This window comes from Pogona vitticeps, chromosome 5, assembly GCF_051106095.1.
Source record: "Pogona vitticeps strain Pit_001003342236 chromosome 5, PviZW2.1, whole genome shotgun sequence".
NCBI lineage: Eukaryota > Metazoa > Chordata > Lepidosauria > Squamata > Agamidae > Pogona > Pogona vitticeps.
In genome coordinates this window covers 113,309,115-113,324,320 of record NC_135787.1, presented here as the reverse complement: position 1 = coordinate 113,324,320, position 15,206 = coordinate 113,309,115, and the positions used below count along the sequence as shown (strand labels likewise).

At 43.8% G+C, this 15,206-nt stretch overlaps 1 protein-coding gene across 3 annotated transcripts in view; it reads right to left on the bottom strand.

Moving 5' to 3' along the window:
• The window catches only part of SEMA3C (semaphorin 3C), a 174,824-nt gene that overhangs the window by 49,115 nt on the left and 110,503 nt on the right, over positions 1-15,206 (bottom strand). For all 3 annotated transcript variants that reach the window (XM_020790016.3, XM_078394289.1, XM_073000725.2), the window contains 2 exons: positions 12,557-12,647; positions 4,038-4,157 (listed from right to left, as the gene is read on the bottom strand). In XM_020790016.3, coding sequence (XP_020645675.3) covers positions 4,038-4,157; positions 12,557-12,647 — 211 coding nt within the window. The remainder of the gene's footprint in view (positions 1-4,037; positions 4,158-12,556; positions 12,648-15,206) is intronic.

Genomic DNA, 15,206 nt, shown 5'->3' with positions numbered 1-15,206 from the left:
CAGTATTTATCGTGAGAAGTATCAGTTAACTTTCAGTCATCTTGTGTAGAAATATACAAGCTTGCTATAATGCTTTTGCTGCTAGCAATCTTCTAAATTTGGTTCAAAATAAATAGCTCTCCAGGCTTCCAATGAACTTTATCTTTACCACTCATACATATTAAGCACCTTAGTAAGGACAAGTGGTCACACAGTTGCTTTAGCACCTTCAACATATGACAGTATTTCTGAAAGTCGTAATAAGCCATTATATAAAATCTGACAGTGCAGTGGTTAAACTGAAGTACTGCAACCAAACCTCTGCTCACAACCCAGGTTCAATCCCGGTAGCCAAGGCGAGGTTCACTCAGCCTTTCATCCATCTGAGGTATTAAATTAAGTACTCAACTTGCTGGTATGTGTATGAAATATGCAGTTAAACTGTAAACTGTCCAGACACTGCTTTAAGCACTATGAGATGGTATATAAGCAGCATGCTTTGCTTTTGCTTTTTGACTTATGGCGATCATTTCCAAGGTTTGCTAGATAGAGAGGACTCAGAAGTGGCTTGCCATTCCCTTCTTCTGAAGGTGCCTGGAATGGTGTATCTTGCCAAGTTTAAATGGGCTGGCTTTTTTCCTGGAATGCACAGAGGAGAACTGAACTCCCAACCTCTAGCTCCACAGCCAGAGAACTAATCCACAGAGCTATCCAGACAGTCATAGGAAGCACATATTCTCAAGGGATGTAAATCTTTGCTTGCCTTGCCCTCTCAGGCATGGTTGATTAACTGGATTTTTTCCCTCTCCCTGCCTGAGACTGAGATATCTTCTGGAGCTATACAAATACAGTGGTGCCTCGCATAACGATGTTAATTGGTTCCAGAAAAAAAAACGTTATGTGAAAACATCGTTATGGGAAGCACCATTTCCCATAGAAATGCATTGAAAACCGGTTAATCCGTTCCAACTGGAACGGATTATCCGGTTTTTTCCCTCCCCCCGCGGCTTGGATCTGACCCATGGTGGCTACCTCAGCCATGGCTGGACTCCCTAGAGTCCGGCCATGGCTGGGGTAGCCGCTGCGGTTACCCTTTAAGCGGCGGGGACAGGCTGGGGGGTGGATCGGGGAGCTTGAAGCCTCTCCGTGCCGCCTACCCAGGTCGTTCCCGGACTTCTGGAAGTCCGGGAACGACCTGGGTAAGCAGCGCTGGGAGGCTTCAAGCTTCCCGATCCACCCTCCAGCCTGTCCCCGCCGCTTAAAGCCTCCTTGCGGCGCCTACCCAGCCCGTTCTCGGACACCTAGGTGTCCGAGAACGGGCTGGGTAGGCGGCGGGGAAGGCTACCGGCATCGGGGACAGGCTGGGGGGTGCACCGGGGAGCTTGAAGCCTCTCCGCGCCGCCTACCCCCGCCGTTCCCGGACTTCTGGAAGTCCGGGAACGGCGGGGGTAAGCAGCGCGGGAAGGCTTCAAGCTTCCCGATCCACCCTCCAGCCTGTCCCCGCCGCTTAAAGCCTCCTTGCGCCGCCTACCCAGCCCGTTCTCGGACACCTAGGTGTCCGAGGACGGGCTGGGTAGGCGGCGGGGAAGGCTACCGGCATCGGGGACAGGCTGGGGGGTGCACCGGGGAGCTTGAAGCCTCTCCGCGCCGCCTACCCCCGCCGTTCCCGGACTTCTGGAAGTCCGGGAACGGCGGGGGTAAGCAGCGCTGGGAGGCTTCAAGCTTCCCGATCCACCCTCCAGCCTGTCCCCGCCGCTTAAAGCCTCCTCGTTCCCGGTGGGGGTAGGCGGCGCGGAGAGGCTTCAAGCTCCCCGGTGCACCCCCCAGCCTGTCCCCGATGCCGGTAGCCTTCCCCGCCGCCTACCCAGCCCGTTCTCGGACACCTAGGTGTCCGAGAACGGGCTGGATAGGCGGCGCAAGGAGGCTTTAAGCGGCGGGGACAGGCTGGAGGGTGGATCGGGAAGCTTGAAGCCTTCCCGCGCTGCTTACCCCCGCCGTTCCCGGACTTCCAGAAGTCCGGGAACGGCGGGGGTAGGCGGCGCGGAGAGGCTTCAAGCTCCCCGGTGCACCCCCCAGCCTGTCCCCGATGCCGGTAGCCTTCCCCGCCGCCTACCCAGCCCGTTCTCGGACACCTAGGTGTCCGAGAACGGGCTGGATAGGCGGCGCAAGGAGGCTTTAAGCGGCGGGGACAGGCTGGAGGGTGGATCGGGAAGCTTGAAGCCTTCCCGCGCTGCTTACCCCCGCCGTTCCCGGACTTCCAGAAGTCCGGGAACGGCGGGGGTAGGCGGCGCGGAGAGGCTTCAAGCTCCCCGGTGCACCCCCCAGCCTGTCCCCGATGCCGGTAGCCTTCCCCGCCGCCTACCCAGCCCGTTCTCGGACACCTAGGTGTCCGAGAACGGGCTGGATAGGCGGCGCAAGGAGGCTTTAAGCGGCGGGGACAGGCTGGAGGGTGGATCGGGAAGCTTGAAGCCTTCCCGCGCTGCTTACCCCCGCCGTTCCCGGACTTCCAGAAGTCCGGGAACGGCGGGGGTAGGCGGCGCGGAGAGGCTTCAAGCTCCCCGGTGCACCCCCCAGCCTGTCCCCGATGCCGGTAGCCTTCCCCGCCGCCTACCCAGCCCGTCCTCGGACACCTAGGTGTCCGAGAACGGGCTGGATAGGCGGCGCAAGGAGGCTTTAAGCGGCGGGGACAGGCTGGAGGGTGGATCGGGAAGCTTGAAGCCTTCCCGCGCTGCTTACCCCCGCCGTTCCCGGACTTCCAGAAGTCCGGGAACGGCGGGGGTAGGCGGCGCGGAGAGGCTTCAAGCTCCCCGGTGCACCCCCCAGCCTGTCCCCGATGCCGGTAGCCTTCCCCGCCGCCTACCCAGCCCGTTCTCGGACACCTAGGTGTCCGAGAACGGGCTGGGTAGGCGGCGCAAGGAGGCTTTAAGCGGCGGGGACAGGCTGGAGGGTGGATCGGGAAGCTTGAAGCCTCTCCGCGCTGCTTACCCAGGCTGTTCCCGGACTTCCAGAAGTCCGGGAACAGCGGGGGTAGGCGGCGCGGAGAGGCTTCAAGCTCCCCGGTCCACCCCCCAGCCTGTCCCCGGAGCTCGGAAGGGAATTGTCGGCAGGGGACGGTGGCTTCGGGGTCCTTCCGAGGCCACAGCCCACTGCCGACATTTTCCCCCAGCTGAGCAGCGGGGCTTCAAAGCTCCCGCCGCTCAGCTGGGGGAAAATGGTGCCTATGGGGAAAAATCGCAAAGCGATTTTTCCCCATAGGCAAGATCGTTGTGCGATCGCAAAAGCGATGGCAACGAAGCCATCGTTATGCGATTTTTTCGTTATACGGGGCACTCGTTAAGCGAGGCACCACTGTAGTGTAACTTGTACAAGTTGCTCAACATTGCAACAGCTGCATTGGTTTTCACAGAAGTCTAAAAAAATTAGGGTTTGTTTGTACCTTCTAAACAATCAGCTAATTCTTCTCTGCTTGCTTTGTATATAGGTGTGCGTGTGTGCGTGTGTGCTTCTCAGAAGGAAATGACACTAGGGTTGTAAAGACAGCCCCAGAGGAATTGTGCATAAATTGCAAGAACCTTGCTGGGCAGGGAATACTCCATGTCTCAGTCTTGAGGTAAGGAATTCTACGGAAGTGAAAATGTCTTGCTCCCTGGTTCAGTTGTATCAAATGTACAATTGTATTCTTTAATTGCATAAGTGAATGAAAACAAAGAAGTTGTTTTCATTCACTTATACAATTGAAGTATAAATTAAAACAAATATTTCTCATATCCCTGTTAGTCTATAGGATTAATTTGTTGTCTATACCTGCAAGTAATGAATAGGTTAGGAACGAATTCAGTGACTCAAAGCCAGAAGCCCTGAGGAAATAGTTCGCTTCCCAAGTCCATCTTGCAAACATCTCCTTTTAACTGTCTGAAATGTATTTTTTCTGTCACTTTAACTGTACAGTCCTACTGCATAAAATGTCAAACAGAACAGTTGAATAGCATGAAGTCAATTTCTTATATCTTGTAATTTAGTGTACAGTACAGTGAAGAAATTAAACATGGTCTTCTTACCACTGAGCCATTTAGAGTTGTGCTGATCAGTCCTCACAGCATTCCTCCGGGTTAAACTACGGAATATGGCCGCATCAGTTCCCATGAAATCAATGTACATTCCTGAAAATAGTTCTTCATCTGGAGAAAGTGAAAGAGAGGAAAAAATGAATACCTCCTTGGGGGGGGGGGGATGCAATTTTAGAATGCTATTTCTATTTGATACATGTCCATTTTCTAATTCTGTAATGAGTGGGATGAAAGTGGGATTTCCTCTGAATCATGATTTTTAAAAAAAACACAAAACAAAACCCAAGTCTCCAACACAGCATCCCATCTTGATGGAAACCTTTGAGCAACCATATAATTAAGAACGAAACCAGAACAAAAAAATGTGGGGAAGAACATTTCAAGTGGAAGATGATTTAGTGGTTGAAGCCACTAGGAGCCAGCTCAGAAAGATGGAAAAAGTAACACAAATAATCAACTTCTACTTTCTAAAGGAAAGAGACATCCTTTTTATGTGCTATAAAAGTACTGGAAAGAGGAGCATAGGATTATCAAAACACCTTCGCTTGTGACATAAATATGCAACCCAACAAACAAAAGTTGTAACTTATTTTGGAATCAAAATGGACAGAGTTCATGGAAGGGTGGTGAACCTTTGTCCTCCCAACCTGAAGAGGTGACATTCAGCTTTCCAAAAACCTTAGCTGTGCTAGTTGAGGAGATGTCCAATACATCTCCATTCCTGACCTACATGTAGATATAAGGGCTAACTTACTCTGGATCCCAGCCAAATCTCTATTCCCATACTGTGATCTCCATATTGTGTAGCTTTATCATTTGATTCCAAAAACAAGGCCTTTTTAGCTGACTCCAACTATGGATGTTGAAGCAAAGCATGAGGGGAATTTTTACACGCATGCCCCTCAGCTGCATCAGAAGTCAACAGATAGCAAGTGGAAGCAAGTCTCTGAAATCCATGAGAACACCTGGGCAAAGCTCTTGTAGGGAGGAAAGGGTTAAACAACCCTTTGCCTGAGTCTCCAGATATGTAGTTACAGATGTGTAGAATGTTAGATTTGCAGGATGGAGGCCATAAGGGAAACAACTGAAGGAAATTGTGTTTAAGTCTCTATTATGAGTCATGCTTGGAGAAGGCAATTATTGAGCCGTTAATAGGATTTCAGAGTGAGAAATTCTTAAGCTGCAGTTGGCTGGCTTGTTTATGTATTTACTTTAAGCATAAGCATTCCACCTTCCTTCTGGAGAGTGCAAAGGGCCAAATAGCAAAATAATGCAATAGACTAACAACTCAAAATTGACATCAACAGTGAGAAATTTCCAGTGGGGTAGGCATGCCTCTGACTTCTTTAAGACTAACACGTTTCTTTGGGCTTAAGCTTTCATTGACTGTAGCCTGCTTCTTCTGATGAATGGCATAGAGGAGCCTCAGTAGATAGACATGCATAGATTCATGAGAATATGAAATATCATGGGAGCGTGAATGGCCCAGCGTGGCAATGGTTGATGAGGGTCATTAACAATCCTTGAGTGCGACAGGTGAAGATCTTAATCATGGATTCTTGATATAGGCTATCCTGCCAAGTTGCTGTAGAAGTGGGTTACAGTCCATGAAAGTGTATGTCAAATAAAGCTAGTTAACCTTTAATGTACCAGAAGAAGATCTAAATAGTAGTAGAATACAACATACTGCATCAGCAAAGTTATTTTAAAATCATAGGCAGTTCAAAACCAAATTAGGTGAAGTGGCAATTCACACCCCAAATGCTTTCCAGAACAGAGACGTTTCCACCAACTTGTGGAAGGACATTAAGGAGGAGGCAGTATAGACTTCCTTTGGAAGGAGGCTCCAGAGCCAACTCCACTGAAAAGGCCTTTTCCTTGTCACAACCCAGCATAATTCTAGAGATTCTTGAACACTCAAGTCAGCCCCCCAAGGCAGAAGGGAGCCCTTCAAATATCCTGCTCAAAAACCATTCGTGACCACATGACATAGTGATAGCCACAGACTTGGATGGCTTTAATAGAGAATTAGACAAATTCATGGCAAAGTCATGAATGGCTGCCAACCAGGATACAACAACAATAATTATAATTGCATGCCCTTGGGTAGATTCTGACTTGGCAGGTCTTCTAGGTATAAAATACTCAGAACTGGTTTATCATTCCCTTCTTTTGGCAGTGCTCTGGGACTGTACAGCTTACCTAAGGCAAACACAGGCTGATTCTACTCCTGAGAGACACACAGGGGAACTGAACTCTCAGTTCCTAGTTCTGCATTCATGTGCTCCAATTCCATAAGCTAGCCAGCCAGTTTAGTCAGATTGTACATTATCTGAGATATCAGAGGCATCATGCTGTAGAACACAAAGGGGAGGGTTGCAGACATATTTTGCTTGGGGCCCTCCTAGAGGCATCTATCTGGTCTTTATGAGAAGACGTTTCTGGACTACATAGACTTTTGGTCTGACTGTATGGTCATTGTTCATTCAGAGAAGTTAACATAATTGCCAGCATTGTGAACTGTGCATAGAAACATAGAAAGCCAAACCAGTGCTTTCCCCCTTTTGTTTCCTCCCATATTTCATGCACAGAGGAGAGATCCAATAATGCTCTCATTCTGGTCTTGTCAGATCCAAAATGTGGCATGTTGCTTGCTAACTAGGAATATACATTGTGGGGAAATCTGACCTAGTATAACTTCAAGGTGAGGTAGGTTATTCAGTGCAACTGAAGGTAAGGTACACAAAAGCTGAGTATTTTCAGTGTGAGCCAAAGCACATTTCCATCTCAAAATATTTCAAAAGAGTGTATTAGGCATGCAACCTTCACTGGTAACAATGGGATTATGGATCTAAATTCCTTTGCACTGAAGAATTCAGCTCATATATCACAAAGTGCACACAACGGACATGGCAATGACTTTTAAGTATTTTCTTCTCTCTGGGATTAGCAACACAAATCCCATAGGCCAGCAACACAGTCCCACAAAGCAATATATTAGCAAAAATACCTTCTGATTTCCAACAGTTACTACAAAAGCATGGCTCAGTAGCATCATTCCATTGAGGTTTGCAGATTGCTTTCCAGTGATTAGAAATACCTGTTCATCCACAAGATTCCGAAACTCTGCATTGCTAGCTGCTGCCAAGGTCATGAACTCTGTGCCGACTGTCATATATAATGTTCAACCTTTACTTGACTTCACTGTTGTCTATCAACAAGAACCTGTCACAGTAAAGGTGGGCAGCCACTGGCAAGCAGGCTTTGTTTCACAACCAGGAGACTGTATTATGCTGAAGACATATGGTTCACAATAGAGATGGGCATAAATCAAACTATGAACCAAAAAAATCCATGAATTTGGCTGTTTTGAGGTTTCATTCATAAATCACTTTGGGGATCCCATTTTCCCAATATGAAACCAAGTGCCAAGCCTACTTCTATGGGCTTCCTCCCTTCCCCCCATCCAAGTTTGTTTCAAGTTGATTCTATGAGGTGTTTTTTCTTTGAAATTCATGCCCTTGGCAGTTTCTATATTTTAAAAATGTGTACATATTACCAAGCACTTTTTTTCTTTCAGGGAATGCATTGCGAGTCCAGAATTGCAAAGATCTCTAATTGCAAATTGTACCCACTTCCAGGTTCAGTCCAGCAGGTGCAGAATTTTGCCCATGTGTTTTTCCAAACGCTCGATGAACTGAATTTCTTGCATATCTTTATCTCAGAGACTGAACTCTGTACTAGGACAATCAATTTAGATACAAAAACTACAAAACTCTGTCATAACTGTATTGGGATTTGGCATGGCTGAAACACTGGCTGTCTGAAAATCATAATTTGCCACTCGGGAATAAAGCACCTCACCTTCCCACTGGCTACAATTCCCTTCACGTTCACCTTTAGCCATATTTTATCATTATATCTGCACTTCTGTGAATTCATGCATTCACTTAAACTTCAGATGTACATGCTGCTTTTCTCCCTTTTAAAGAACTTATAGTAAAACAAAGGCACAAAAATCACAGTGGCCAAATCCTGCTGCTTAGGCATGCTTGTATAACTTGAAGTTGTACAAGTGGTTGCAAAATTCAGAACAAATCAGAAGAGCTATCCAGAACCCAGTTCCACAGGTGCAGTTGTGCAACTAATTGGGCAATCAGTCAAGGACACATTTTTGTTTTGTTTTTCTTTATCCCCTTCAGTCCACCCACCACCGAAAAGTAGCCCACAAAAAAAATCACTGAAACTGAATTTAAAGGTACTTTAAAAAAAGATTTCTGTGCTGTTCTAATTTTTTAAAAGAAAGCTATATTTTTAATAAAAGGTTAATAATTAACTTTTTCTTATTTTTCTTTCTACCGTGAGCACAACAACTTCATGATTTTTCCCCATTTGTTTATTACAGGATTGCTGTCCAGACTTAACAGAATGCTCCCACGTCGCTGTCAATTAAAAAAATAAATAAAACTAAAGCGTTTGCTATTCTTTGTCCCACTGCATACCAGCATTGTCAGTTATTTCTTAATTATCCCTCCAGCCTAGTTGTCTAATTAGTTGCCAATAACATCTGCCACCTCCTCTTCTTTTTGGTTTAATTGTCTAATTGCCCAAATAATTGGTCTTAGCAAGAGCAATAACAAGCTCATACTCTCTGGCATTGTTTCTTTCCAGTGCATATTTCATTTATGTTTGCTTTTGCAAAACTCCTAGACACATTTGCAGGGGGTGGGGCATGAGAGAACAGGCAAAAATAATTAACTTTGCTTTCCTCATCAAAAAGAAGAAAGTAGAATTGTGAAGGAAAATGAAATATAGGATTGTAACTAGAGATGGACATGAATTGGAAAAATTGTGATTTGTTTTGATTCGTGATTCATTAAGGTTGAGAATTTATGGCCCAATTTATGATTTTTTTTCTGACAAATTGATGAATCTATTTATCAATTTGTTTTAGCTTTTAAAACCCTATAACCCTCACCCCAAGCACATCAGGACACCAGAATTGCAGACAAGCTTCCTCTGACTCTCCTCTACAAGCCCTGCAAGTTTGGCAAAGTTTGGGTTTGGATGTCCAAGTTATACACCCATAAGAAGCCCCCCCCCCAAGAAAATTTCCCCAGGCAGCTAGAGACACCAAAATCACAGAAAAACTTTCCCTGGCTCTCTTCTATAATCCCACCAAGTTTGATGAAGATTGGGTTTCGAATATCCAAGTAATATGCCACAAAAGTGGATCCCCTCCACAAGAAAGTGCATTTTGGCAGCTGGCTTGAGCGAAACCCAATCTTCACCAAACTTGGAGGAATTCTAGAGCACTGGTTCTTAACCTTGGGTTACTCAGGAGTTTTGGACTGCAACTCCCAGAAGCCTTCACCACCAGCTGTCCTGACTGGGGTTTCTGGGAGTTGCAGTTCAAAAGCATCCGAGTAACAAGGGTTAAGAACCACTGTTCTAGAGGATAGTCAAGGGAAACTTCTCTGTAATTTTAGTGTCTCTAGTGCATGGGAGCCATTTTATGGCCCAATGAATCAACAAATCAAAAATCGCTAAAAATTCATTGATTCATATTCATCGGAGACATAAATTTGGATGAATACAAATAGACAAATTAGTGATTTTTGATGAATTTTACAACTCATTTTTTAAATTCATGCTCATCTCTATTTGTAATCCATGGTTATGAATGATCCTGGTTAACGTTAAGCATGGTTAGCACTAGTACATACATTTCTTTAAGACATGAGAACACTTGCAAGGAAAAGAAAAGACTTCACAATAAAGAAGCAAAGAGGTAAGAGATACTTCCAAAGAATATATCCATTTGAAAACTATGGCTTGCAGGGAGCCATCAGTACATTTCTATTAAAGACATAGGGGTTTGTGGCAAGTAATATGAGGGTGATATAACCCATATGAAATAAATATGTTCTGGAGATTGGAAAGCCGTTGTATGCATGTACTGTTATTGTTTTAAATCACAGGTGTGCAAATTAACGCTACAATATAATTGCATTTGGTTTTATGTATACTGATATTAGCATAATTTGCATAATTTGTTATATAGGCAATTGAAGAGTACGGGGGGGGGCTTTTTGTCCTTTGCATACTAGAGACAGAACCCCACCCCACCCCAATAAATTTGATATCTTTGGAGATGAAACCTGATATCAGCAAAACTCAACTTGAGTCTCCTTCATGGAATGTTTAACTTCAAATCTTGTGGCCACAAGTGGTAGCTAGCATGATTCATGCACTTGTGTGTTTCTCCCCCACCTTAAGACCTACAATGCTCAGCCCTGTGAAGACTGGAAGGTTTAACTCTTGGAGGCATTTTTGTAGCCCAATAAAAGGTATTACAGATTTGGGATTTTGCTCATGGATCATACGGATGCCGATATGTGTGAGAAAGAAAATGTACATGCATGAGCATACACATGTGTGAGTGTATCCTGCACCTTTCCCTCTCTCTTATATTATCTATTCTATTCTATTCTATTCTATTCTATTCTATTCTATTCTATTCTATTCTATTCTATTCTATTCTATTTTATTCTATTCTATTCTATTCTATTTTTTCCAAATAAATTTTCGGGGCTTCACTTATTTTTGTGCTTGTTTCTCCCTTACATCCCCTGCCAGTTCCAGTTCTTAATCTTAAAATGCCGCTGGTTTTCAACTCCTGGAAAAGAGAAATGCTACCCACTCTACAGTATATTTCGCCCCCTGTTCCCCCCTGGAAATGTGCATCTGGCAGCCAAGTGTAGAGGTCAAACAAACGACCGTGTCCCAGCTGCCAAACGCCTGTTGATTTTGGTGGGAGCAAAAGGGACTGAGAGATGTTCTCAGTCATGCTCCAATGAAGCCGTAGGGCTAAACAACCTCTGGAGTTTGTTTTCCTTCATTCTGAAGCACAAAAACCGTATGCTAAGGTCAATGGCATCCTACCTTTTGTTCCAGAAAAATCTCAAGTTGGTTTGAGAGAAAGAAGGACAATGGCTGCTCTTCTCCTTGGCAAGAAAAGCAAGCATGCTGAGCCACTCACTGGCTTAGGGACAAAGAAGGAGTTAGCCTTGCCTGTGTTGTGAGAAATTCCACAGCTTGAGAGTTTTCAAAGGCAGCTCCACATAGTGCGTACAGTAGTCCAGGCAGCATATGACTAAACCATGCATTATCATGGCTGGCTCGGAAATCTCGGAAAATGGGCACAACTGACACCCTCTTCTATGCCCAGTACTCCAAAGGGTCTGTAGTGGGAAGTCTGCCACCATATATCCTTGTCTGCCCTGGCTACTGGAAATGGAAACCCTATTTTTGCCTGACAGCATCAGTAGCTTTCCTCAAAATGCCAGCAGTGAGTGCAACAGAGGGGGCTGTGAACATGTACTCTTGTACAAATACACTCCTGGTCACCTCCCGCATGCTAGTTTTAGGCCGAATCCAAACGTACACCTGGACAGAAAACATGCATTCCAGAGAAAATGTCAACCCATCCAACTGAGATCAAATCCACTATGGGACAGCATTTACACTACACCTTAAAGGGAATAAACCTAATTTAGAAGGCACTTAACATGTCTTTCTCCTCCTACATCTTCCTATGATGTCCCAGCACTTGCTTCCCAGTGGAAGAACCAGTTCTAGCTCTCTTCCTTTTCCAACAAGCTGCTTACTCATTTACATGGAATTCCATGCAGTTCTTGCCATCTATGACCAACTAGTGAGTGATTAAATGTAAGGGAGAACTAATATTGTGAACACTAAGCAATGATTTGAGATGGTAAATTATTCTGCTGTGAAGCCACCAAACCTTAGAATTACTCTAAGAAAAGCTCTCCTAGTTATGATTGCATTTCCCCCCTGCTATTTATTTGTGCTCAGTCTCTGAATCAATTTCCAAACCCTTTTACCAAATCCATTTCCAAATCTGCCCCCATCAGCTTGATAAATATCGCTTTCTTCTTTAATACTTTACACTTTCTTTTTCTTACATACTTAATGCTATGCAAATTCTTAGAATCTAGTACAAGTATTCAAATCAAGTCATTTCTCTTATATTATTCTTTTATTGTGTCTTTTAAAAAATAAAATAATAGAAAATATTCAAATTAAAAAAATAAGTAAATTTGAAGTTGGGAAAATCATGTTAGAGATTTTCCATTTTTAAGTAGAAACGTTCATGAATTACACTGGTGACTGTCATAGCCTACCAAAAAGTTCTCAACTCTTTCTGGTCAGAGACCTGAGGAGAATTTTTTTACTTATTTTTTTTACTTAGCAATCACTTGTACATGGCCTGAAGCCCAGAAGAATGGAAACTTATTGCAAGAGGAATCTTACAGTTCAGTCCACTGAAATGAGGTGAGATGCCCTTGAATAAAACAGTTACTGACAGATAATTTTCTTCAGTTCCTTCTCTTACCCTTTGTCTCAGTTTGTTTACAACACACAATCGTTTGACTCTCAGCACCAAATGATTTCAGCCTGCAGAAGCCCTGATTGTTTTCACTTACTGATCATAACAGAGACAGTGTTCACGTTAGGGTTGAAAGAGCAGCGTCCCTTCCCAGATTCACATTTGGAATCGATCTTGAAAATTTGCTCCTGTAACACAGAAAGGAACACTCAAGCTGTAGAAAAAGCTGGAAGTGAATTTTAACCTGCTTGAATCCAATGACACATCATATGGGGTGAATGTTCAAAACTAGCCAGGGTTTACCTTATGATTGGCAGGAATAGTCCCCTATCACTCAATAACTCTTGTGGCATTTTAAAGGCTACCACATTTTTAAGACATATGGAAACTATCTGGAGTTTGTTGCTGCTACCTTGCAATTTCATTAACTTCCATGGCCTACTTTTACAAGTTGGTACAGTACTGTATAAGCCTATGAGGCCTCATGTTCCCTATCTTTCTGAAATATGTTGCTTCTTTTCTCCTCATGCTATTGTGGGTTCTCCCCACTCATCAAAAGTCAGGAAACGTATTTTGGCTTCTGGGGAGAAAAATGTCCCTGGTGGATCTCTTTCTGGGAGTACAACTACAATAATTAATAAAGAGTTAAAATTGTCCACCCCTCGTGACATTGCAAACCAGTTGCTTGAGCAAGCTGCCTACACCCTTGTATAGTATTAGAGATTAATGATTGTTTGGTTGACAATATCAAATGCTGAATAAAAGTACCCAGAAGAGGCTTGCGTGGGAAGACAGTATTGCTGCTCACACCGAGTACTGCAAGTTTGGCTTGGGATTTTTTTTGGCAAAGGATGGCTTTATGATTTCTAAATGATGTAAAGCCAATAAAAGTCTAGGGGTCAGTCTTACAGGGAGGTAGCTAAAGTTCATGCTTCTAGTATACATGCATAAACTGTGAAGGCCAATGCTTTCTTATCCCCCCAGTAACCAACCAATACAGGAAATGAGAGGCTAAGAACTGCTCTTTCCCAGCACAAATTTCCATTCACACTCCATGTGCTCTCTAAAGGCAACACAACTGGAAATGGAGCTATGGTATTTTTTTTTCTTCTGGTGTAATTTGTGAAGCATAACCCATCCCTAGCTGCCTAGGTGGTCTAGGATTTAAATCCCTATCTCCTCATGTGTAAATTCAGTATGGAACATATTGCTTACTATTCTGAATTTAAACTTTATTTACTCTTTCTAGGTGTTCCACCTACAGCAGCCTTCCCAAGCCTGAGTCGTTCTAGAATGCCTATCATCCACCATCAGTCATATTGACTGTGGCTGACAGAAGTTGTGACTGGGGAAGCTGGCTCCAGAGCAAATTGTATTAGTGAAGGGATCCAGGAACCACTTAGCTGTATCATACCAGAGGTAAGAACCCTGGCTAGAAATTAAACCCTGGCTAGAAATTTGTTTCTGGGAAGCTTGAGCGCAAGGAGGCATGAACACAAATAATGTTTGCCAACTCTGGCTGTTCCCAGAGAGGGCTCCTTGTGTGCGTGAAGATTTTGTCCATGCAAGCTGACTAAAAACTAGAGGTGTCTTTTCCTTCTTGTTCTTTACTCTTTACTCTTGTGGATCATTCTTAGTTCCTTCATAATTTTTTTCCTTAGACTTGGCTAAATTCTTTAGAAGCTGTAGCAGGCATCTTCACACTTTGTGCCAATGAAAAACACATGTTTATTGTTATCTAAAATGTGCACGTGCAGCTTCTCTATTAAAATCAAGTACCTCGTGAGGATGTTTGTGAGGCCTTTAGATGTAACTACTCCCAGATTATGGAACAGAGGTGCCACTGGCTCCTTTCCTTTTGCTATCAGTTGACAATCTATCTCTTTAGAGAGGCTTTTGGGAACTAAGAGGCAATTGAGAGGGGGAGACCACTTGAAATGTAAAATGTTAAAATGTATAGCTTTTAAGTAATGTTTTAAATTTGTATATATTATCATTTAAAGTCATCATCAATTTGTTTTATTTAATGATTGACTTTAAATGTTTTGTATGCCACATTGGGTTCCCCATGGGGGAGAAAAACTTATGGTGAATGAGTGACCTCCTAAAAGTCATTGCTTAACAGTCCTGCTCAACAATTGCAAACTAAAGATCATGGATTCCTTCACTGTGTCAATCCACCTAATATTCAGTCTCCTTCTTCCATTGTTGCTTCAACTTTTCCCAGCATTATTGTCTTTTCCAGAGTCTTTCCTTCTTGCAATGTGTTCTAAGTACTGTAGTCTCAGCTTAGTCACTTTTGCTACTAGAGTGTTTTAGCACCTGCTTAATTTGTCTTTCTCGTGGTCCATAGTTTCCACAAAGCTCTCTTCCAAGATTATATTTCAAATAAATTGATTTTCTTCCTGTCAGCTTTCTTTACTGTGCAGCTTTTATATCTTTACATAGCAATTGGGAATAATCAGAGTATAGATGATCTTGTCTTGGTCTCCACTGACACACATCTTTACTCTTGTGGATCATTCTTAGTTCCTTCATTATTGTTTTCCCTTAGACTTGGCTAAATTCTTTAGAAGCTGTACTAGGCATCTTCACACTTTGTGCCAATGAAAAACACATGTTTATTGTTATTTAAAATGTGTACGTGCAGCTTCTCTATTAAAATCAAGTATCTCGTGAGGATCTTTGTGAGGCCTTTAGATATAACTACTCCCAGATTATGGGACAGAGGTGCCACTGGCTCCTTT